This window comes from Temnothorax curvispinosus, unplaced genomic scaffold (genome assembly GCF_003070985.1).
Source record: "Temnothorax curvispinosus isolate PA1 unplaced genomic scaffold, ASM307098v1 QBEX01009580.1, whole genome shotgun sequence".
Classification (NCBI taxonomy): domain Eukaryota; kingdom Metazoa; phylum Arthropoda; class Insecta; order Hymenoptera; family Formicidae; genus Temnothorax; species Temnothorax curvispinosus.
Genome location: NW_020219360.1, coordinates 256474 through 282577, shown reverse-complemented (window position 1 = coordinate 282577; position 26104 = coordinate 256474). Strand labels below are relative to the sequence as shown.

At 43.0% G+C, this 26104-nt stretch overlaps 1 protein-coding gene across 7 annotated transcripts in view; it reads left to right on the top strand.

Annotated features, from left to right (window-relative positions):
* Positions 1-20147, top strand: part of LOC112459177 — an 86784-nt gene extending 66637 nt beyond the window's left edge. For 5 of the 7 annotated variants that reach the window (XR_003041279.1, XR_003041278.1, XM_025023183.1 and 2 more), the window contains one exon: positions 5430-5914. Coding sequence is in view for 2 of the 7 variants with exons in the window: in XM_025023183.1 (XP_024878951.1) it covers positions 5430-5461 (32 nt within the window). In the remaining 5 variants the exon portion in view is untranslated. Of the gene's footprint in view, positions 1-5429; positions 5915-18469 lie in introns of those variants that run through there. The other 2 variants (XM_025023184.1, XM_025023180.1) reach the window with 1 other exon arrangement.
* Positions 20148-26104: the final 5957 nt, after the last annotated feature.

Sequence of the window (26104 nt, the reverse complement as noted above, 5' to 3'; positions counted from 1 at the left end):
CTCGAGTATGCGTGATTTAAGGCGCATCGTAAATAGATAATAATAAATCGGCATCGTGGGGCTCATTTGCTTCGGGACCAATTTGTTAGGATCGTTCGCCCTCGCGACCCGAATATATACACCTACGACGCCGATGCCGCGGGGCTATTTTTCATACGCCGAACCGCTGATTTATTTTGGCACGAACGAACGCCGCCGTGCCGCGAGCGGATTATGTGAATTCGCTTATACACTGCATTTGTGTATCTCGTCCGAGTTCGAGGCACCGGCGACCAAAAGTTCCGTGGAAATTGTATTTATTGACAACTAAAGAAATACATAGGTATATGATCGGTTGCGCCAGCGGACTCTTTTCCTAGAAACCACAATTATGCATTCATTTGCTTTTACTTTGTCTTAATTGCTCTTAGAATATTTAGCTTTATTTTATCACAAAAAATTGAACGGGATTATTTTTATTTTCTGTTACTTTTAAGCAAGATAAAAGAACTGTAGAAAAATCTCCAACCTCACATTTAAATAGTTTTTATTAAAAATCAATCACTGATGTCTAAACTCATTTAAGGCAGCAAAAACATTTTCACATCGTATTTTAAAGTATTATATTTTACATAAAGTGATTGGAAATTCGTTTCTCGTAAGTAATAGAGGAAATTATACGTTATACGGCGATTGTGACATAGACCGAGCTTCGGGAGTCTTAGGGCCGTAGCGAATGTGTGTGAGATGAAAGGATTCTGATTAACTACAAGCCTCCTTCCGCAAACACTCGATGGAGCTTCTGTCACTGCGAAATCGATGATCCACGCCTGTCAGGCTATTAACACCTCCGACGTGGTTCGTTATCATTATCGCCTGACATCGGCGGGGATTTTAATTTGAGTTTCACCGCATGGGCACTATACTCTCGTGGTAGTCGGCGCCGTACAAGGAAGCAATCAGCGATGAAAGGCGAAATTGGCGCGAGCCGCGAAACCCTGCGGTGATTTTCAGAAGCGACAAAGGCTGCCCGCTGGCGCGGTCTGATTAACAATTGAAATTTTGCATTCGCGCCGACGTAGTCGTCGGTTGACACTAATACCAGCCGGCGATACGGCTGACTTTTTCCGCGAGATCGGTCGACAACGTCATCTTCTCTTCTCTTTTTATTTCTTTCTCTTTTCTTTCGATCGATCGCTGGGTCTCGCAGCGGTTCAACTGTGACACCTGCTGTTGAGGATATGAATATGCGATTTCCAGATCTAGGTTCGCATTGCGCGTAACGGTGCCGGCGAGATTTGCCTCGGCTTGTTCGTCGCACAAACGAATCGACGTCCATTATCCGAACGACGAAGATTACGCCAGGAGAGATTGACTTTCCGACGCGAAAGATCGCGCCGATGCTTTTACGACGATTGATGCATAGTTGGCTACTTCGTTACACATCGTTCACCCGCGGGCATGCAATCGCCGTTTGTCTCGCAGCGAGGTCCCGTTGCGCGCTCCGCGGAGCGCGTCCTGACTGAAGTCTTATCACCATAAACTAATCAGCCGTCAATAGGCGAGATCGCCGCGGTCATAAGTAAGCCGTGCCCGTAGAAACCACAAACAGCGTGCTAAAATACTTATAATGTGTCCGAACGGAGGATGCGCGACCTTTAACGGAAGAGAGAATCCACGCGAATCTTCTTCTCAGCGAGTGCGTGCGCGAGTGCGTCCCAGCAACGTAATCTAAAAACGCACAATCCTGTTGTACACGGAACTCTCTCTATAATAAACTTGTCAACATATGAATTTCGCCGTGGACGCAACGAAGGAAAATGCAAATAAGGAAAGCTATATGCAAGGTGTAAAATATCTTATTGAATACCTCGCTAAGTAGATTATATGTGATCGATGTCTCGCAAAAATTTTTTGACCTAAATATGGTCCTTTGATATCGTCGTAGATTCGAAAGTAGTTGTCGAGGAATGAGCCGGCAAAATGAAAAATAATAATATGACACGCGAACGCGGAACACGAAGCGTCTGTTCTTCGTGTAATGAGTCGACAGCCGTGGCAAATGAATCCTTTCTCTCCCTAAACGCAAGTGGCTGATCTATCGATCACACCGATCTATTAGCACGGCTATCGATCACCGCGTGTCGCGCAGTCAAAGTCGTCGATTGAAGTTCGTTAGACTGCTTGAAGTTAGCAGCTCGACCCTGTAATAAAATGCGACCGAAATGTCCTCGTTTCTATTCGACACGCAACTTATACGATATGTGTCTTCCTATTATAATTTATCATGTGATTAAAGGGGCTAATTCGCCGCTCGCTTTTGGATATGTCAGTTTACGGGATATAGTAGGTCGAAGGTCAAAGGAGAAATTTTTGGAAATTTATGATGATTATTATCCTGGTGTTCAATTAAGAAGGAATTTGTAATAAGGCCTTCGAAAGTACGCTCGACATAATAATAACGAGTTTGTTAATGAATCGACTTGGTTGCCCAAATAAGTTTAGCTCTCGCTTCTAGATCGATATTACATTTGTCCTAAATTTATCCTAAATAGTCAGTCTTAATTATAATAAATTACTATCAGAGAATTAGCCAGAGAGACCAGGTATGACTTGGAAAAATGTTGTTTCTAAAAGATGGGCCTAATAAATTTTGGAGAGAAAAAATTTATGATCAAAGAATATAACGGTGCTGCAAACTGTAACTCTATTATTTAAGAAAACTTAAACAATAATGTTCAAACCAAGCCAGTTTTATTAATTTATTTTCAAGAAAAATATTTATACAATAAGTTTTCCACTTGAGAGAAAGATTTTCATTATTTCAACACAAAATATTAAATAAATTTAAAACTATATATGAATGAGAGTTATAATATCTTTTAAAACATTATTAATAGCATTAATAATTGCAATAAAAAATGTCCTAAAATAAAGTTACACTACTTTTCATGTTAATCTTCAAACTGTTGTATGTTTAAATACAATTTTATGATAAATATATTATCGCATTCGCGACTGCGAACGCAAAGGTTTACGACCTGGAAGTAGGTACTCAAAGACCGGTGTTTAGATACCTCCTAAAGAGTGCGTCATAAAACCAGCGAGAATAAGGTAACGCGTGCAATTTGCTGCGGTACGGCGCGATCGCGCGACCAGCCGAGCGACTTGATAATTCATTATCTCCGTGCGGCGCGGACTCGTCTCATTTTCGCCGCACGGGGTCCTCGATCACGCCTAACGGCACCGCATCGGCGTAAATACGTTACGTAATTAATTTCGCGCAAAGCACGGCTCAACGGCGTTATATTTATAGCGGTGCATTAACCCCGCGGGGTTTTATGCGCCTCGCTCGTTCGCTCGCTCGCTCGCGCGCGGATATCGAGCCAGAGTCGAGGCAGAGAGTCCGAGAGTCTCGGAAGAAAGAATTTCAGTGCTGCTCCTCGGAAGAGAGCTCGTAGGCTCGCTCGCTCGCTCGCAACGTATGCGCGCGCGAAAAAAATGGAATTCTCAGGGGTCGAACTCCAGGTGGAAATATCGATAGGGGGTCAGCGCGGGTTAGTTAGCCACGCACGAGCCGGTGCTGCCGCGCGCCTTTCTCATATCCCTTTTCTCCTCTGCGGCCTCTTCCTTCCTCTATCGCGACCTGTTCTTCCTCCTCCTCGTCTCTCTCTCTTTCTCACTCTCTCTCCTCCCCGATACTCCAACTTCGTCCTCCGGATTTATGTCTTTTCTTCTCTTTCTCTCTTTCTTATTCTTCGCTTTCTGCTCGCGCTCGTCGTTTTTTTTTTCTCGTTCGGCGTAGGTGCGGATGTGCTTTAACCCGGTACAGAGTCCACTGATGGTGGACCACTGACTGCGCACAATTAGGCCTCGGCGCAGAACGAATTCATCTTCGTTGGATGCGCGAGACTCCAGCCAGTTCGGCACGATCGATTATCAATCATTCTACCGCGAGCCACTCGAGCCTCGTACACACGGAAATATCGTAACCTTGTGTATACATCGGACTCGCTTGGAGTGGCCCGCGGGATATTTCCACCCCCGCGACTGACCAATCCCTCGGCCAGTTTCGACGTTTCCTGATAGACGTTTCCAGTGCTCAACGAGCCGGCACGTCGATCGGGATAAAGTGGCTGTCGAGATCCCTGATGATGTGCGCCGGATCTTATCGGGGCCCGAGCAGAAATCTAATTTTCGGGCGTCGTGATTAATCGCACCTGATATTTTTTCGGAATATTAAGCGTGTGATACCTGAACGATCATATTCTGATCTGCGTCTGTTTCTTTATCTTTATGCGGAAATACCTTCAATATGTATTATAAAGTTATGCTTACGTTAGCGAAGAACTTTACATGTAAAGGAAGGTTTGGAAATTAACTCCGATGAGATACAATGCATGCGTTGTAGCACATTACGTGCACGTTTCCTGCCTCGTTCTCACCAAATGCATGGGCCACGTGCGTTCGATTTTAATGTACCGCGAAGCCGCACGGCGCGCCATCGATTTCTTAATGATTCGAAAGAATAAACATTATCTTTGTACCTTATTTTACGCGTGTATAGGGATAATTTGCTCAATCCTTATATTATAGTCTACGCGTGTGGAATGCATTATCCCACAGGGAACACAGCGAAAATCCGATCGTCGTGGGTGGCGGCTCTCCCATCCATCGGAATTTCGAAGCTCGCTTTTTAAATTAATGCCTCGGTCGACGTGTTTGTGTTCTCACTCAATCACCCGTTGGCCACGTTAGAACGCATTTATGTAAATAAATGATGTGCGTTCGGCCGCGTGCCCGCGAGGAAAAAGTGAGAAAGCAAGAGATTTGTTATAAACAATTAAAATTTTCCTAATTAGCAGTAAAGAACTTTAATCGACCTTACTGGCAATGATTATAATTGTCATGACAAATCATCACGCCGCTTCGACCATATATTTTGGTCTTTCTAAAATTGATGTAATTTTGATGCTTATATTATAAGCATCTTATTTGAATAATTTAATTTATTGCGAAAAATATTACCTCAGTCAGGGTTTTACAATAAATTAAATCATTGAAATAGGATGCTTATAATATGTATAAGCATTAAAATTACATCAATTTTAGAAGAACCAAAATCTATGATCAAAATGGCGCGACAATTTGACATGACGATTATAATCATTACCAGTAGGGTCGATTAAAGTTTTTACTGCTAATTAGGTTAATTATTGACTGGCGAAGTAAATGTTACTTATTCGGAATTAAAATTTTCATTATTTGTCAACTTTTTATATTTTTAAATATATATTTAAAAAATAGAAAATTTTGTTGCATATATTGTTAAAAAATATTAAAATACTTTTTAGCAATATATGCATTACTGTTATCACATCCGAAAGCTTTTTCTGTAATCACGCAATGGAATATAAATCACTCAGAGTACAATTCTGTTCTGCACTCAGGCATGACAAGATCAGAGGTGACACAAAAGTAAGAACATACCGGAGGGATTGGAGGAGGGTGGAAAGGATGATGGACACTGGAGAACCGAAGGTACCGATGGAACCGTCGTGCCGATGTCATTCTGCCACGTGATTTATTGCTCGGACGTCAGTTCGTGCGCATCGCTGCAGCTAGAAAATCGTTTGCATTGCGCAAAATTTAATAAAGCAATCCACGCATCGACATCTCTCGCTTCTCTCTCGATTCTTCTAATCTTTCTCAACCGCGATCGCGCGTTCGCGGCACGACCGATGAAAGTAACTGCTCGCGTGTCATAATTGCGCAACTTATACATGTGAATAATACAAAATCTCTATCTCGCCGAATATATTCCTTGCACTGTGTCAAATTCATTTATTTATCGAATGCAGAAACAATTTCGTGACATATCTATTTAAGGATGTATATCGCTTATGTCAAAATAGAGGGATGATGCTGAAATTTACAGAGATTGTGCACTTATATATCCCAAAAACCTGTATTAAATTTGCGATCGATTGTCTGACCCGTTTCTGAGATATTTGCTTTAAAAGTTATATATACAGAAATTGTATATATATAGATATACTTCCCATGTAAATATCATAATATGTATCTCTGCTCCTGTACAGTAAAAATGAATGAAATTTTTATGGTACACTTCTATGACATCGAGAATTACAATTACGGTTTTTTAAGTTTTTCTGTTAATATATTTTTTCAATTTTTTAATGATTTATTTAAACAATATCAAGTACAAAAATGGGACAAAATTGTGATTTTTATGCTTTTTCTGTCTCAATGATAACATATTGTTTATGAATAATTTCTAAGACTAGCTTTACACTGTTTAATCAAGAAAACAAAATTATACTACATATAGCTATACGTAAAACATCCTTAAATCGAAAATACTTGTTTTATGCGATTATTAATAGAAATCGCATAATCATACCGATACTAGCGTACACAATAAACTGTGTTTTATCGTTCCCATTGTTGTCTGGACAACACATGTTTGATCGTTTATAATATAAATAAAAAAATGGAGAAATTTCTCGAACTTTGCGGAATAAACTCCCGTAAAACAAGGCGCTTAAAAAAAAATAACAGTGAATAATATAGCAAATATTTACATAAGGACATAAAGATCTATTTGGAAAACACAATGATAAACAGGCGAAACAGTTCCTTATGAAAATATCGCTCACCATTATTTGCACCTGACTCAAATGTCGATAGAGTCTCGCCGCACGGCGGACGCAGTGATAATAGTCGAGATTAATAAATCCTGCTTTCCACGGCCATCAATCGCTGAACGCCGAGGCGAGGATTGTTAACACGTTCCTGCTTCAACGTCGACGATAGAAATATCACTCTCCCAGGCGGAGATACGGTAGGTGCAAGGAGACTTTACCGTCTTCTTCCACCACCAGCATTACCGTTCGCGCTCCTCCTCCTTCTCCTCTTTCTCCTCCTTCTCCTCCTTCTCCTCCTCCTCCTTTTCTCCTGTTCCTCCTCTTCTTCCTACTCCTACTTCTCGTTCGCTTCTGCATATTCCTGTTCGGTAATCCGTGGTCTCTTAGGTGCGATAGCCGCTCGCGCCAACGCTCCTTGCGCTCGTTGCGGACGTTCTCGCTTGACAAATGATCGTTGGCGATTCGATTTGTATGCTTTCTACCCGTACGAGGTACGGGGCTGTCGTTATGACGCAATTGTAGAAACGAAGGAAAGGAGCGACAATAACGCCCCCGCCCGCGCCGGCTCCTGTCGCACACCCCGCGTGTAACGCTTAATGCGAACCTGTGATTCAGGAATAGCAGGAGTGCCAGAGACAATGACGACGGAGATGCGACGGAAAAATACTACTATCTCAAGATTATCGAAGCCCGCGGATATTTTATTACGTTTAAAAATAGCATATCCGAACAAAGTTGCTTGAGGATTACGTGAAACGCTTTACACAACTTTAAAAGAGATTAAGATCTACGAAGGAAAATAAAATTTTCCTATACGATAAAAATAAATTAAATTACATATAATCTATATTATTATTTTTATTACGTTTTTTTAATTTGATTATTTAGAGACCATCTTCTTTTGTAAACTGTACTTATATATATGCTCTGGGAAAAAAAGGTTAAGCAATCCACTTTGGAGCCCACGATTAGTAATCAAGTTATTTGGATTCATAGCCCTAATAAACCCGTAACTAAAAATCGTAATTAGCTATTCTATTTATTTCAAAGATTTTTAAGTTATACTAGTCAATTCTCTCAACTAGTTCTATTGATATTCAGTTACGCAAAGATAATTTTCACTTACGGGGCACTAACCAAAATGTTAAGTTACTTAACTGCGAGAAAATCAGTCAAAATTTCTCCCAGAGTGCAATTACAAGAAATTATATATATACGTAAAACGCAAACGCATTCGAACAAATGGTCCTCTTATAGTCCGGGAATTTGACGAAGACGAAGAAAAAGCACTTTCACCGAGAAGTTAATGCCGCAAAGCAACTTTTAGGGCGGTACCCCTTGTGCCCTGCGTACAAGTGGCCGTTTAACGACGCCAAACGACCGGCCGAGTGATATTTACATGGCTACGAAATGACCGACAACGTAAAACGAGCAGCGTTCTCATCAAAAACTTGTCAGCGACTCTCCCTTAGGACACAGGCCTGCGGTAATGTCACTGCGATGGAACTTTTTTGCGGAGGGCTCCGGGGGAGGCCCCGTTTTCGTGCGCGTAATTCCCGAAGCGAAGGCTCCCGGGCACGCACGACCGGCGTAATAATCTTCGCGAAATCTGAGCGATCCCCAGGCATTTGCATACAGGCTGGTCGTTATCCTCGTTCCTTGCGCGGTGCAGGATGCGGGGGCGGAGTCCCCAATTTCGTATCAAGGGTTCGACTCGCGTGGGCCCGGGGCCCGCCGGTCGAGAGTGGTGGGTCCACCGCCGCATTTGCCCACCATGCGTAATGTTCGACTTGCCGCGGCAAAAAGGTTATTACGTTTTTTGCCGGTTATCCGAGATTAAAAACGACTGGGGGCGTTGTAATTGCAGCGGCGCGGGGGCCGGTGGCTGCTACCGGGCAGCAACAGGGGCACAAATAGTGTACAAACTCGCCCTTCGTCCTATCCCGAGGGGAGGAGAGAGAAAGAGAGAGAAAGAGAGAGAAAGAGAGAGTATCATTCCGGGAGGACGATGAAGGTAAGGTGGAGGACGACGACGCCGTGGATCCTCGGGGCACGACCGCGCAAATTATAGACTAGCGCCAGCAGAAGCCAGTAGGAGCCAGCGGGAGCGTAGCGCCGGTGTAGCACGGAAGCTTGACCACGCTCCTCCGCGTTCTCTCCTCTCCTCGCAGACTCGCGGACTCATGAACGACGGACTCTCCGCTATCCCTGCGAGTGAAGCCGCGCCGCGTACTAATTGGACGGCGTTATGCATCACTTCACCGAGAGCGTGATTACTGAGATTTTCGCACCGTGCGTTAAAGGAGCTGTTGTCGATCGGGTCCAAAGCTGTTCTTGCATATGACATTGCTTTTATACGGAGAGAAATGTTAACGATCAGTCACAACTGTAATATTTTTAGTTTCTCTCTTTCTAATTTTGCACGATGGTGCTGCAAATCTTATATAAAGATATATGGCACTGTGGATATTCTCTAAAATGTGAGAAACGCCAGCTACAACATCGAATTATATCCATATTAAGCGAAAACGTTTCTAACGACATCCTGTTTTAATCAATTAAGTATATCGCTTAATAAGCAATCAGCAGCGCAGCATAACAGTTCAATCGACTGGAACGACGCGCCATTAAACAATTTTTTAACAGTGCGAACTAACGCTTAGAACTACGGCGAACCGTATACACGTGTATACCACATTACGCATACGGGCAAGCTGAAGAAAGACTCAATCGCTCATAATGTTTGACACGCGCGTCATTAACCCTAGAACGCATGTATCATTTTTTTGACCTTCTAACGCATGACTGGGGGCAATATCGACCCCACGCTTTATTTGATCGTAAAACCGGTCCTACAGAAATAAAGGGCCTTTAAACCTACATGAATTTCTTCGTTTTTTAATAACGAAGAGAATGGTATGCGGTAAATTTAATTTTACTCAAGTTTAGTTAGTGAAAAATCCATTTAAAGACCGAAAAACGCAGAAAATCAGCAAAAACCTCTTTTTTTAAACAAAAATTTGTATCTTTTTTTGTAATCAACCGATTTTCAAAATTCAAACGGGGTTTTAAAGAGGACACATCAGACTATTAGAAAAAAATTGTCATCGCTATGTTCTGTTCAAAAAATATATTTATTTGGGACTATAAAAATGAAGAAATTCGCAAAGTTGAAATATGGAAAAAGTCGATGAAAAAACCATAAAAAATTGTATTTCAAGTATTATTTTATTTTTATTTGATACAAAATAGTAAAAAATATGAAAAAAATGAAACATTATATCGCCCAGCCATTTTCTGCGAAATGTCAATCTTCTATAGGCAACGGGATTTTTACCGACTAAGTTGTGTGATATTTCGTCTTAAATAATATTTATGACTATTTATGCTCAGATTACGTAATAATACATGAAATATATTGATTCTAGCAAAAAAATAAAATTAGCTTACCGTGACGAAACTCAAACGGCAACTCACGACTGGGGTCGATATCGACCCCACGCCCGCTTTGCGACTGTGCTACTTCATTGCTAGCGAACAACTAACGCTGCGCCCGACATAACCCTACTTTTAGAGAGTTGAAATGAATTATGGTTCAGGTCCTGAGTCAATAATGTCACTCGCTAGCTCAGGAGCGTAGTTCAAAGTTCGCCTGGGGTCGAAATCGACCCCTCTCATGCGTTCTAGGGTTAATAATATTCAATATTATTACGTAAAAGAGTCATCTTACATTATGTCGCTCTATTGAAGACTACAAACGCTTCATTTTCCACCGTCATAGTACACGTCGGGGCCACTATACATATACCTGCGAGATTACATTCTCCTGAAAGAATGTCCAGCCTGGTAATCAGCCTGTTCGCGATGACCAGTACCAGATACCGAGCGACAACGGTTTTACTGTACCCACTCCCATTCGCGCGAACGGGACGTCGTTGTCGATGGGAATGGGATTGTCGCGATCGGTCGGAAAAAAACGGCAAATTTTCACCGTGTAAGTAGGATCCTTGCCTATCTGCCGCGGCCGCCAAACCCCTCTCTTTTACGTAATATAATTTTCAATTGTATACGCCCATCACGGTGCCTTTTTATTCATATATAATCTCGACCGAGCATATGCATGAGCTTGCTCGCGAGAGCGCGGGGAGGACGCTTTTGATTATCGGACCTCGAACGAGTATCGGGGAGAGGCGTGCGCGTGAGGCCGTAATACCGACATACCCGCGTGCTTCTTAGCGGGTATGCATTATAATGCATCAACAATGCACCAGCGCGGTGTACATCAAAGCTACGACTACGTGAGTGACTACGAGCGCGCCGCGACGATACGGCTGTACGGTTCTTGCCGGCCTCGCTGTCGATACGCCGCATTGATCACCAAATAACACATTGTTCGGCGCTCGAAAGATATTTAGAATGTCTTTATATCCGCCTTCCTTTAACATAATACTTAATATCGATAAGTGTCATGCTACATCATACGCGTATGAATATTACACGTCTTTTTACATATTTTTTAAATTTGTTTCTATTTTTTTTAAATTAATTAGTTATCGAATAATCAAATATATGATTCATGAGATGTCTACTTAAATTAAATTTTAATATTAAATATTTTATTTACTAAGTCGATTGTATTTTGTCACTGCGTGAGAAGTGAAAATGATTTGCGTATATTCCCACGATACTCATCTTATACGACTTTCGAATCTTGTTCTCGATACTCGCAAAATAGTTGCGGACGACATGCGTTCGGGCACGACCCGGTATATTTTATCTAAGTATGCGCAGTAGAGAAGAACAAAGGGGTATGAGGCTCCGCGCGCTCGCTGACCTAATACCGTACGTACCAACCAGCCGATGCTGGGAAATGCTCGACAGAAACGATCCCGTGGAATTCGCAGCCGGCAGTGCGTGGACGTGCACGGCGCATAGCTGCGAAACGAATCGTCGTCCGTATCATGACCGATTCAATCAGAGGTGGCGCCAGCCAAGAAGAGGGTATAAAAGAGGAAGTGAGAGATGAGATGAGAATTGTATAGAGGAAGATGAGCGGCGGATGAGAGAGGCGGCGAAGAAGGTTGAAGTCCGATGCGTAATGCGCTATATGAAATTGTATATCTGCACTCTGATAAAAAAAGATATGTCCATCCCCCCTCTCAGCAACTTAAAATTAATCTCTCAGATTTTACAGAAATTCTTAATTTCGTAGAACGGATTCTTATCAACCTATTTAAATGCATTTATATATAGGCATATATTTCTACATATTTTAGAAACAGAAAAAAAATATTAAAAATATATTACAAATATGTTAGCTTTAGTTTTCTTCTCTTGTTTTTGAGACAGACTCAATTTAATCACTGAAGTGGTTAAATCAAAAACTTTTGGGATCTTTGGACCTTTGATTTTACATTATTTGTTCATTATAGATATTTTCAAGGAAATTACATTTTATTTTTTAAGATATCGAGAGCATATCTGTAAAGTTTTTTTTTAAATTAAATAAGTCAAGCGAGTTGAATGATTGGAGTCTTTTAAATCTCAGTGTATATTTTCCAGAGTTAATTTCTGCACTTATACTTTTTTGCAAGGGGTAATGCAGTAGCATGATATCAATCCGTGAACAAAGAGGAAGCAAATAATTTCAAGGGTGGTGGTGAGATTCTTCCCTCCCCTCTTGCCCCTTTGCCGTGCATAAGCCGAATGAACGAAGCCGTGGAAGAAGAAGAGAAGGGCAAAGTAGCGAGAAGGAATGAACGAAATAACAATCCGTCGCGCCGGCCAGATCATCCCAGGCGGCGTGTGCTAACTAATGGCATTCAAAATTAGTCCTACCGGTTGCGAAATTATTGAGTACGAGTTCACGGACAAGGCGGCCGATACCAGAGGCCTCGTCGCGGACGAAAGTTCTCCAGGCGTGGGACTCACAGTAGCCGGAGCCGTTCCTCGCGACCACAATTGCCGGGGGCCTGCCGGGTTTGTTCGATATTAGTTTTCGACCCCGCTTCACGTCCACCCTCCTCCTCCCTACAATTCTCTTCCGTTCTCTCTGCCTCGCCTCCACGAACTCGGTCGCGAAAACGTTTAACTGGTTATTACGGTTATAGAGAAGCAGCGCGTTCTCGCGATACAATCTGTATCCGTTCTCATTTCTTTAATCTAGCCGACGATTCTACCGCCGCTACCGTCCATTATGCACCCGTTCAAATTATCTTACCTTTGTTGAATTATTTCCAGCGATTTGGATTAAAAATATTGCCCGCACTGAGATGAGAATGGATGGAAATTGCGTTTCAAGATAATGACAGAATTATGAAAGGTGGAGAACTTCTTTAGAATATATTTCCTGTATAATTCTGTCATTTTCTTTTAGAAATCGTATTTCTAGAACTGATATAAATAATTTCTCTTTTATCTACAATATTAATTTCTTATATTTCGTCTTATATTATTTCGAAGAAAACATGAAGATTTACGTATTGCTTTTATTATAATTCAATTTTATAGTTTTAGTTAATCATAAATTTAAGAAAAATATTCACTATTTCTAATCGATGTATTATCGAACTTTGATTGTATGATTTCCTGTTTCAAGTATGGTAATCGTTGAGTAGAGGCTCTGTTGGAAATCCAATCAGGAAGGAAACAGGGCTAATTAAGAGCCATCCGCCGATATTGATGCGAAAAAATTTATTCAGTCAATAATTAGTTCGAACGTTTCGGTCTTTGTTCAGACCATCTTCAGCATCTAACAAAATTCACAAATATGAACATACATAAATTCTCAATATGTCTGTTATTTATACAGTAAACACACTTACATGATATGTGTGGCAAATTAATCGACGAACACTAATCATCATACGAATGACGAGAAATATTTATTAGTTTCCTATGGGTTCCCGCCACAAAGGATAGAGATGTTGTTGAATCCTAAATATATTTTATGTAAATGTGTGAGAGTAATAATCTAGAATGTGGCGAAAATTTACCCTCCTCATTCGCAAGAAGAACCGTCTGTCTCGAGCAACAAAGAACTCACTTGTGAATTTTGTTAGATGCTGAAGATAGTCTGAACAAAAGACCGAAACGTTCGAACTAATTATTGACTAAATAAATGTTTTCGCATCAATATCGGCGGATGGCTCTTAATTAGCCCTGTTTCCTTCCTGTATAAATGGTAAATCGCTGCGTAAACCAAATAGCTCAATAGATTCGAACGGTCATACTTTTTGAGAAAGACATCTCTCTCTTGTATCGGTCACGATACCTAATTAATTGACGTTACCGGTTGCTGCGTATGGGCAACAGTCGAAAGAACGAGAGGGACGGCCTGACGCGATGGAATTTAACGGGGAGGCGACGAGACCCGCGCTAACGATGCCGCCGCGAGGCGTTGATTGACTCGTGCCCCGATTTGACACGTGCTTCGTCGCCGTTGCTGTCGGCGCTCGGCTAATTTGAAACGAAGCGACTCTCCACGGCGTTAATGAGTGTCTTGTAATGCGTTAGACGCCGGTCATATCCCCAGATCATGACGCAAGCCTACCTCGCGTACCCTTTCACCCCTACCCGATCCGTATGATTCGATGACGATCTAAGATGACTCAACTGTTCCAGAACATTTGTTAAGTGTCTTAGATTCCTACGTTGATTAACTTTAACCGCGTTTTAATTATCTCTCTCTCTATTTCATGACTTTGCCTTTAGGATTAAATAATTTAAAAAAAAAATGAGAAATGATTGATTGCTGACGCGTGATAAAAAAGTTAATTCGACTAACTCGCGATTTGGGTCACTAATATATCGATTACAAGTTTTTTTTATGAAGAAGTACAGGATTTCTGTTGTTTAATGATTTCCTTTTCCTGCGCCATTTCGCTGCTCCTGCCGTCTTGCTTTAGTATTTTCGGATTATCCCTTCCTTCTGCTAGTCCAAATGTGGCGAAGTGATACAAATTCCTTCCGACACATTTCGCTCTGAACGACAATGATGAGATCATTTATCATCGTAGAAAAAAATGAACGCCTTCCATACACCTCTCCCTACACACCATATCTTTAGCATGAATTGCCTTGTTCCCACGAAGAATTACATACTCAGAAGACCGACAAGGCGGTCCATCCGACACGGATCTCATCTTCGTCTAACGTGTCCCGCTTTTACCTGCCTATCGACCTGTGCTACCTCCAGGATAAGATTTTCGTAACCGAAACTCACGGCGAGACGATTTTCTCGCTTTAACCGGCGTCTCAGTCGGCGACGTAGGTGTAAAGCGACTCGCGGAAATTTAATTTGAAGCTTGGTTAGCCTTTTCATTAGAGAGTCTCCTGCGCTGTCATGTCGCCTAGTCCAGAGAAAACATTTTCTCAGAACGTTGAAGTAGACATGTCGTTATTGTAATGGTGCTCTCGCCAAGTCTCTTCTAATCATTACCCGGTTGTCTTCGAGCCGAGAAGGTAAATAAATGCGCGTCGTGTGTCTTATAGTTTACGATCTCTGCTTCGTTACGTATTTGACGCCACGCCGTGTAGAAAAGGTCTGCGCAGGAAGATAGATGCCAGCGGATAAAAGTAAAACCTTCTAAACGGTGAAAGTTGAAAGACGGTGTCGAGTTTTCAATTTTCGTCCGACTCAACTTCTATATGTTGATGAATTGAATAATCATTTTGTGCATCGTCTCGTCTCGTATTCTTTCGCGCGCGGACAGAACCGGTATGTTATTTATAAATCTTCTCTTAGGCCAATTCTGCGAATCACTCACATTCGCGCCAGCTGCTCTTTTGCGATTCTGTACACATGCACGCGTGCGCGCGGTACAGGAAGCGTTCCTAATAACATCGGCCACGCCACTTCAGCTCGCTTTAATGATCACAGATTAATTAGTTCATTAGGGATAAGATTAGGATTTAGGATTGGGAAAGTTTTTGCTGATCATGCTGATAGCGCGAGACGGCGCTGTCGATGTGATTGAAATTATACGGCGGCCGTACCGCCGCGCGGCACATAAGGAGATGTGTGCTTAATGTCGGAATTATTACGCATCAATTTTGCGCGTTAAGCCGCTGATCGTTGTCACCGTCGCGGAGTAGTAATTAGATAGAGCCTCGCAGGTGTATTACGCGCAGCGAGCAGCGCGGATCGGGTTGCCTTCCTCGAGGCTCGTTGTCGTCGATGCCTTCTCCGAGAGAAAGTAATGTGCCGCGCTCGCGACTATACGATTTCCCGAACAAACGAATCGTAATGACGCGGATGCGCGGCAAGCGCGAATAAACGAGATCCCGCTTTTAAACGTCGGACAAGTGCGCGGCAAGGGAAAACAAGCCGCGTCTAATTTTCCTTGACTCGACTCCTGTCTTGACTGACTGTCATGTGGCGCGCGACGACCGTGATCGGCACGCGCGAGACAAGGCGAGATCAAACGAACGCGATCCTCAATCGAAATGACCAGTCAATTAATCGACCGGGCTGCTTTGTAAATCAATTGGTTTGTAAATTATTTGTTCGAAGTTGGTTAAACAATTACCGAGTTAGGATACGAAGTTGTACTCTATAACGTAACGGGCGATCACGTAGATCTCGTGTCTGTTGTCCTCGACGCGGCGCCGATATTTCAATCGTTCGATAGGACAGCTTTCTATCGGGTGCGACCCAGGCCGGATGTCATTGAATGAATGACGTTCGCCACAGCGTATAAATTTAAATCAAGCATTCGCGCATTATGCTCCACGGCCGCACGGCTCTATGGAGCCATTTACTATGAGGCAAACCACTAGATACCATTAGATACGACCTACGCGAGGTTCGAAGGTGTCGAAGGCTCTGGCTCCCTTCGACGCTACGAATTTACAGGAACGTGACGAATGGTTTGAGTAGTGTAGAGCAGTTGAACGCCCACACGCACGCATATACCCCGTAAATCATGGAGACACAATGCCGATACTCGTTTATGTTTTATAGATTTGCATAAATCAATTTAGTGAATCCCACTGATTGTACAAACACTGATTGACAATCATAGGTTTAATAGCTGGCGAGAGTGCATATATTAATTTAGAAGATTTCATTTATTTTAAACGTCATAATTCAAGTTCATTTGCGCTCATGTATTACTCGAGACATTTTTCTACTCTTAACATATACGTAAGAATTTAGTTAGCCATGGCCGTGTTTGACCATTGTTCTTGTATTTTCCTAAGATTTGAAATAATATCTTCGATAGATAAAGGAATGTACAATACTGTTTTAGAAACTATCTTTAGGGGCCGGTACCATAGTCTTCGATTAACGTGATCCTCCGATTAAACTCACTCTTCGTCTCTTTCTAGGGGGACAGTTAGAAAGAGATGCAGAGTGAGTTTAATCGGAGGATCACGTTAATCGGAGACTGTGGTACCGGCCCTGTGGGATCCACAGATGCATTGCGGCAATGCACAAATAGGATCTCCTGGTAAAATGAGAGCCACTGATGGCGGAAAGCATCGCCGCCGGGACGCAGATCAGAGACCGTTCTGAGGCACAGGGGCCCCCATTACTTGTGTCCACAATGTCGGGATATTAACCCGCTTCACCTGAATGCTCGTCGTGCACGCTTCGCGTATTCCTCACGGTTCCCTCCGCTGGCCGCGGGGACGCCGCCACGCCGCGCGCCGCAGCGAAGAAGCGGGGAAGAGTGCAGAAGGAAGGAGGAAAAAGGAGGAAGAGATACGGGAAACGACCACACTTTACCTCACCTTGCATACGGGGGCCCCGGCTTCGTCGTGCACTCGTAGAATCGTGCCACTTGTCCTGGAATTCTCGGGGACAAGTGGCGTCCGAGTGGGTCTTCTTCCGCGTTCGCGTGGACGCGCTCGAATTCTACAGGCATTTTCTACTTACAGTAAATAAGGCCACTTGCGGAGGACTTGCTCGGCACCGCGGGGTACTCGGAATAACTTCACCTATACCAGCACGGTGCGCGATTCGATCTTCACTTAATGTTCTCGCGGTAGAGATCTTCCGTGAGCTAAACCTGTCTGTCACGAAAAATATGGTAAACAAAAAAAAAATAAAATAAAAAATAATTTTTCATCACTGTTTACGATTAAAAGCTAAATATTCGCGTTTTTGAAAAGTAGCTGTGAATTAATTCACGACCGTTGTTCACGAGCGTTCGTCGATCTTCATTGGCGTGCGATCGATTATTCTGTATCGTTCTGTAAGTACATCGAGTGCAAAGCGGGTGCACATTGTACGACAATGACTCCGCGCGCAGCCTACGCGCCCGTGTTCTTTCGCAACGCTGACGCTAATAAGGATAATAACTCGATTTTATTGTCCACCTTTGCCCTTTCCCCCCTTTTCCTTCAGGAAGACATTTTCTGGCGTGACGTGCCCCCTTTCGATCCTCGCGCTACATAATGCGCCACTTTCGCGCCGTTCCACTTAAACCTAATGCACCGTGGCATCACTAAACGCATCTTTGATCTTAATACCGGCGATATAATGCGCAAAATTAAATTAGCCGCTCTGTTGTATCACGGAGCAGGTCTTTCGCAGGAACGTGACACCTAAATTGATCAAATTTTTCTCCCTCGCTCTCTCATTAGTTCGCAACACGAGTGAGAGGAGAACATTAATGCGGTCATTTATTATGAGAAAGAGAGAGGCAAAATAGACGTACACAAGTACTTCCTCTGACTTTACTCCTACCCTCTTTTTACATTTCTCACTAATATAGTTAATACTAATAATATATAATTTAATATAGTTGATCTGAGTATTTAAATCACTTTTTACAATTATACACTTTTATATTTATGTGTTCATCAAACATTAGATATAGCGACTGATTAAGGGACGACTACAGGGAGACTTGCAAATCGAAGCGGAACTTTCGTACGACGGGGTGACTAAAATGCGTACGTGACGCATCAACATTTTCACGATGACCCAGCGCTACATTCTGCAACGATCTAAGAGAGGCGTAAACAGACCGGCTATATAAACCACCAACGGAGGACCGACCAAGAGGATACGCGTTGCGGTACAGTCAGCCGTGCAAACTCGACCTCGATTTTCCTCCATCGCGACAATCTTAATATTATGACGCGGAGTCCGTTTCCTGTTGTAATACTTTACGCAGAATTATTAGATTTGAATAATTTTAATGAGATTTTCTTCGGAAATTAATATCATTGGGACGTTAGCATGGTTCTGCTACGCGACGTTTCGCCACGAAGGTCTCCGCGCGTAATTGGTACCACGAGAATTTACGATCCCTTGTTCTCCAAGCGTTTTAGATAATGTGTGAGATATTGGCGGTCAATGGACATTAAAATAAACGATGCTTAATCGACGAGTGTCAGAGTTAAGTAGCCTCGTGTATGAAAAAAAGAATCTCCTGTATCTCTGGATGTTAATAGTTCGAACGTGACACGGCGCTGCTTTACGACGTACTAGATAGTTCCCACCGGTTTCGCAAATGACTCTTTAGTCGAGCACCGCCGATTAGTATAGCCGTTAAGAGTCGCCAGCGGAATACATTTTACCGATAACACTGTGTATAATATCGGCACGCCGAGGCACGGACGCGTTTAACCGCGATTTTGCGACGCGATTGTACCGGCAGGCATGGTGTTACATATTAGTGTTAATAATTCACGATTTTATGGCTGCGAACTCGTGAAGTTGGCATTACCGCGGTGCCTCGGGCACAATGCAAGTACAGTTTGCATCGACGTGAGCGACTCTCTTTACCATTACTCTTTCCCTCTCGTCTTCCTGGTGCGCTCCCAGCATACCTTATAAAGGTTTAAACACGCCGTAAATCCTCGGTGCTAGATAGCGTTACCGAATCGCGATGATTTTTGCGACGCCGACGGGCCGCAGTGTTTATCAATAAATCAAGCGACGACAGAGCCGAACTAATCGGCGCGGGGCACTACTCTCTTTCTCTCTGTGTGTTTCTCTGTGGGTGTAAATTGAATATCACTCGCGCATACAGCAAGTGCCACGAAGAAAGAACGCGATGAAAGAACGGGTTCGCGCACCGTGAAACGCGATACGGTCTCGATACCTTTGACCGATATTGATCTCCTACATTGTAAAAGGAAGAAAAGAATGACACGCCGTACGAATACGGCGCGAAATGGTCCGGTCGTAAAGTCGCGGGGCGTAGGTGTTAACTTCTCGCGGTGCCAATTCAATCGCGAGCACAAAGCACCAACGGATATGAGGTTCGCTGAGCGAAAAATCTTAATTACGAATTTCGCAGCCATCTGATTTACGTTATTTGCCAGTCGACACGTTTCACCCGGCGCCGATTGCGACTTTATCTCCCTCTTTTTAAGCCGTTCGGCCTTTGTCGCGATGATCTACGATTAATATCGATACTTTGACTGACTTTGCAGACTACTTATAGACCCAAGGATATTTATATCAAACAATCCGGGCAATATAAATTTTTTATCTTAATCTTATATCAAAATATATTGTAATATCAGTTATAAGTTGTACAAAACGATACTGAATCAAATGATTATGGATATAAAATGTATTAGACAGAAATTCAAATAATAAATATTACAAACGAATCTACTTTTAGCTGTGCTTTCTTTCTTTGGGGATATCACTCTATAAAAAAAGATATGATTTTATACGTTACTAGCTGGTTACCCGGGCTTCGCCCCGGAGGACATGTGTATTAAGACACGCAAATAGTCTCTCTCTCTCTCTCTCTCTTTCTCTTTCTCTCTCTCTCTCTTTCCCTCTCCCTCTCCCCCCCCCCTCTCTCTCTCTCTCCCTCTTCCTTTGCCTCTATTTCTATCTTTATTTTTCGTTATCTATTTTCTGGAAACTGATTTCTTTAATTGTTTTAATATAATAAAGAAATAAAGAATTAAAAAAATCGGTTTCCAGAAAAAGACGTAGTTCTACGTCAAAACTACACACTCTATAGCACTCTCCGGAAAATTCTACCCCTATTTCATATACTTGTGGCAAAAATTCGGTCCAATAGTTTTTAACTTAAAAACTATTGGACCGAATTTGTATTAAAACCATATCAAACATGGGTAGAATTTTCCGGGGAGTGCTATAGGGTGTATAGTTTTTCATTATCTATTTTCTGGAAACCGATTTCTTTAATTGTTTTAATATTTAAAAAATAAAGAATTAAAAAAATCGGTTTCCAGAAAATCGGTAACGAAAAAATACACACTCTATAGCACATTCCAGAACATTATACCCCTATTTCATATACTTGTAGTAAAATTTCGGTCCAATAATTTTCAAGTTATTAACGTTCAAACATACACCACCCGTAAGGATTTTATATATTAGTATAGATATAGATTTAAGATTAACCAAATTGTTGAAAAAGAATTCTCTCTTATATCGCCCACACCAAATAATCAATCCTTATATCACTCCCTTTATTCCTCGGATAATAAAGTTACCTTGCCGCGAAATTGCCATTTAGTCAAGCTTGTATCTCGGTAACTTTCAAGGAGAGAATCTATCGCGCGCGCGGTGGCTGCATCGCCCGAGGGCTTCCGCTGGCGCCTGTGATCGGCATTTCTCGGCCTGTCATTACCATACGCACTCATCCGTTGCACGCACAATCTCGCGTGCGTGAGTACGTGCACGCCAATCACCGCGTGGGAGTACGGCGACGTCGAAGTGTCTCGTGTGCGATCTCGCAGGAAGCACGAGAGCACGTGCCGACCGACCGGGAATTCGATACTCGCGATAATACCGTCGTTCCGCCGATCCGCTACTATCAGCTCATTCGTTTTAATGCGGCTTAAGCGACCGCTTCGTTCCGCTTCGTACGCGAAACGACGTACGATAGATCGTGGTTTAATGACGTAACGCCATAAACTTCACCTTGAAATTAATAAAAGATGCTCCTAAAATTAATCCGAAATGTAATAAAAGTGTGATTTTGCTGATTTATATTACAATATTGTGCAAATTCTCTCTTAAAATTCAGTATTTACTTTCATGTAAGGAATACAAACTTAAGAGTTAATTGGCGAAAGAGCATTTTAATTTGAACGCGAATGCCAAAGTGCAATGCGTGGCGATTCGGCGATTGCTTGCATGTGCTGTTGGGTTTTGATAGGATGTAACAAACATCGATACAATACGTCACCGTGACTTGTTCCCGGATTAGTCATCGACGGAAGTCGCCGTTCTTAATCGTTATGCGCGACGAGATGCGCGTCGGAACTTTGATCGGTTAACTACCTCGCGGCCTTTAAAAGTTTTAGAGACGCATGCGTTAGAAATCTAAACTGCTTTAATTTTTCCTATATAATTAAAATAATTGTGTATATTCAGTTTGCTATATTTAATTTCTTATAGTCATCTTTTATTTTAAACAATCTTGTAAATTTATCGCTGCCTACTGGCGCCGTTATATTGAAATGTTTGATTATTTTTATAATCAACGGCATATCGATGGCAATCCATCTCTGAGACTTGAGGTAAGCTATTGAGGAATAACTAGCGAGAAGAAGAATTATAGCACCTTTTCTGCACAAGGCCTCGCGTATGGCATGTCGACAAGATAATTATTGCAAAAGCCATTTCCACAGGGACGATCGTCTAGTTGCGCGTTGTAACGAGGCTATACGCGTCGTTACGCATGCGATTATCGGGAGTGAAAGATTACGATATGCAACATGAAGTCGCCCTTGTGTGCGATTAGATGTACTACTGCGGATGCGCATCGTTCGATGCCTCTCACAATTATGCTTCTCGCAAAACAGGAACGTACTCGTACATGACGTATATTTCTGAGAATCCGCAGAGAAACGAAGCGAGAGTCACGAAGAAAATTCGCGCAAATTCTTTTCTTCTATTCAGAAGAAATCTCAATGTTTACGATAGCGAGGACGCATCGACGACATGCGTATAAATGCGCGGGTCCGGCAATAACAATAGCAAAATACTTGCGTATGCCCGCTGATATTTGAAATAGACGCAATTTCACAGAGAGATTGAGATACCGACTTAGCGGTAATTCAACGACGAAACTCTTGAGGAGTGTATTTCGTATGCCTGTGGCTCCATTAATATTCTCTCGATAAGGGACGCGAGATAGTCGATCTCACATTCTCGAGTCGTAAAGACGATTCGACGACGAGTTTTATTGGCTCGTAAATCGAAAGACGATCTCACCGTCGCGTCGCGTCGGCGTGGCGGTCCGTTTTCGCTCGACCGCGAAAATCTATCACGCATGGCGAACGAATTCCGCGATGATGATTGTCACAATCAGGACTACAAGTCGAGAGACAAGTATCTGTACAGGTCGCGTAACCTGCTGCGCGTTCGCGATCTGCCACGATAATCTACTCGGGTCGACGAGCGTTGTGCGGGTCCATTCCTCTCTCCGCTGGCCGCCGAAGACGCGTAAAGGTTAACATCGACGTAAAGGCCTCCGCGGACGTTCCACATCACCGTGCCCGTTGCCATTTCTGGCAAGTAGATGCTCTCAATTGCGAGGACCATAAATTGAGCGCGATACGTTAGAACTGATACGGAACACAGATCGATAAAATATTAATACGGGAGAGAACGACGGTAGTTATATCACTGATGCGTAGAAATATTATTGATTTCGTCCGCTGGATTCAAACTGCCTTTCTTTTTATCCCATCCCGTCGATGCTTTCCTAACGATCGCGTCTCATGTCTTATACATAATGCCACGTGAATGGCAAACCTATTAACGGGTGATTATCTTTTTATATTATTATTTTCTTATCCTCGCTCGTTCCTTTATCTTTTTTACAAAATTTTAATGAGGTGGACTCTCACTCTAATGAATCCTAACGGATATTTCAACTGTAAAAAGTTCTGGTATCAGATTGCGATGGCGGAGTGCGTATCGAGAAATTGTTCGTGCAGACACGTGGTAATTAATACCACGTGTATATCGGAACGTCTTATTATTATTGCCCCCAATTGAGCTCTAAAGTCGTTTCTGAATTTGGATACCGTTAGAATGAGAAACCAAATCAGCACACTAGCAAAAAATTTTGCTTGCTGGGCTGTATAAAAAAAAATAAAGAAATATACAAATATTTTGAAAACTTCATAATTAGTATTAAATTAATATGTTGGCCTAATACGTATAATTTATTATATTATGACGTGTTTGAAAGTAAATGACAATAGCAAATATGTTGACAAACAATTAAAAATGTGATTATCATTGTGTTAGCGCGAGATTTTGTTTCGCATCAGTTTATGCATGCGAATAATTTCAGTGTGCCAGAGCAATGGGTATTGTTGCCTCTTTATGCGCATACCGTTACGGATATTATGTGCTGGAATACCGCATGCGTGTGGCGTCGCGTCGCCCATGGCGAGTGCTCCGCGATCGACTTGATGAAACGAAAGGAAGCGATTGTTCTAAGAGAGGAGTGAGCGACTCGCGCGAGCGCGTTTTCATCCATCCCTGCTCTTTCACCTCGATTCTTCCTCTCGCCGGTTGTTGCGTTCAATGGGCTAGGATTCAGAACAACGGGGAAAGGCGGGGGAGGACGGGGGGCCCGATCAGTTGCCAGGAGGAAGAGCGAACTTGTAAAATCACTCGGAGGTCACTCGGAGCACGCGAACTGGCGCGCATACCGCGCGAACGGTCTCGATACGCACCACCGCCCGCTGTCGCTTGTCTATGATGCGCCTTGTCTTCGGCTTCTCGCCATCGCGAAACGTAAACGCAATGCATCTTGCGATCCATTAAACTATGAAGTGCGACGATATGTAATACTGTAAAGGCTATTATATCAGGTTACGAATCAGGATTGAGATTGAATTGAAATTTAATCAATCAGAATAGGGAAAACTGATCTCAAGTTTAGTGAACTTTGCTATGATTGGTCAAGTTTCAATCCAATCTCAATCCCAATCCGTAGTCTAATACGGGCTTAAGAGTGATATGCTAAAGAAAAGCTACTACACTATGCGATGCTCAATCTGCGCGAATGTATGCGATACAAATAATTTCTGAAAATGAAATTAAAGCTATAAACAAAAGAAATTCATAGATTTCCAAAAATTTACAAACGTACAACAATAGAAGTGAGATTTTTGTGTTTATTTATAAAAAGATTGGAAGGGTGCACAGCCTCCCTCGAGGCCTAATCATTGTCGGTACAAGTCGCGTGTCCTAAATTCGAATACATGCGACGCTTCAAAACACTAGGTAATAATTCTCGAGAAAATATGGAGAGGTTGTGATACGTTGCTGAAAGTGAAAAGGCGATTAGGGATAGGAGGCAGGGGGCGAGCGGGGAGAGAAAGCGAAGGTACACGCAGTGCGAGCGCGAGATCGCGGAGGAGCATCGGTACCGGTGGTGGCGATAGCCGCGTTACACTTGAAATTGCTTTCTCGCTTCTCTCTCTCGACCGCGCGGACGGCGCGGCGCGCGCAAAAATCGCATCGCGATCGGCTCTCTCGGCAAGACGAGCGCGCGCGCGATCGGGGCGCGGGCAGCCAACCCAGGCAAATGTCAGGTCGTGACTTTCATGCGGTCTACCACCTGCCATGGGATCGGTAAGTGCGTCGTTATTAATGGCGTCCCGATCCGATCGCATCCGGAATAGGCGTAGGTCTACGACGATGCCTCGATATTGCTTCGCTCGCCGCCGCTCTTCTCGCTGCGGGCATTTGATCGTTGTTTGCTCGCCGGTACATGCTGCTCGAATGTACCCCGAGTTTATTCAAGAGCGTTCCACGCGAACGCTCGGATGGTCGGGGGGAATGTGTGCGAGTCGCTGGATGAACGGATGACGTGTTCTTGCGAATATCGCGTCGCCGCTGCACGAAAATTACCGTGCAAATGCATGAGAATCGTATTTCGCAAAGGGGCAATAAAATTTAGTACATTCTATATTGCAGTCGACACCGGTATTTGCTTCATACCGCGAGTGTCGCTTTTACGGCCCGAGTGCGCGCTACAGTTACATACCTATACACTTTCTGGAGGATATTGTCCTCCGGTTAACCGCTTGCAGTCATTTTATTCCTCGTGCGCGTTACTCACGCTTTCTAAGAACTTTTCGAAATGTTGATAGTGACGCAAGGTTCGAGAATCAAGGGCTCCGCGAGTGCGTCGGCGTAGCAGCCTATGTGACATGATTCGGTATGAAAATACAATTGCCCCGCTTACACCTCGAGTAACTGTGTCGACTCCCACGCAACGCGGTTGACCCGCGCAGTTGAGAATTACGCGATCGCATATTGCCGCACGGATAGATGCAAGAACGATTATCGAACCTTCTTACGACACGAAAAATATTCTGCCGTGCAAACGGAGGATGATAAGAGCGAAACGTTTATTACACACTTTGCGTTTTGCAAAGTTCAGTACGTCACAAGAGCGCTATTATTGTGCTATCGTCGTGGAGTTCGTGTTTCACGTGCAATCGTATTTTGCCTGAGCTCGAATTCACGATGA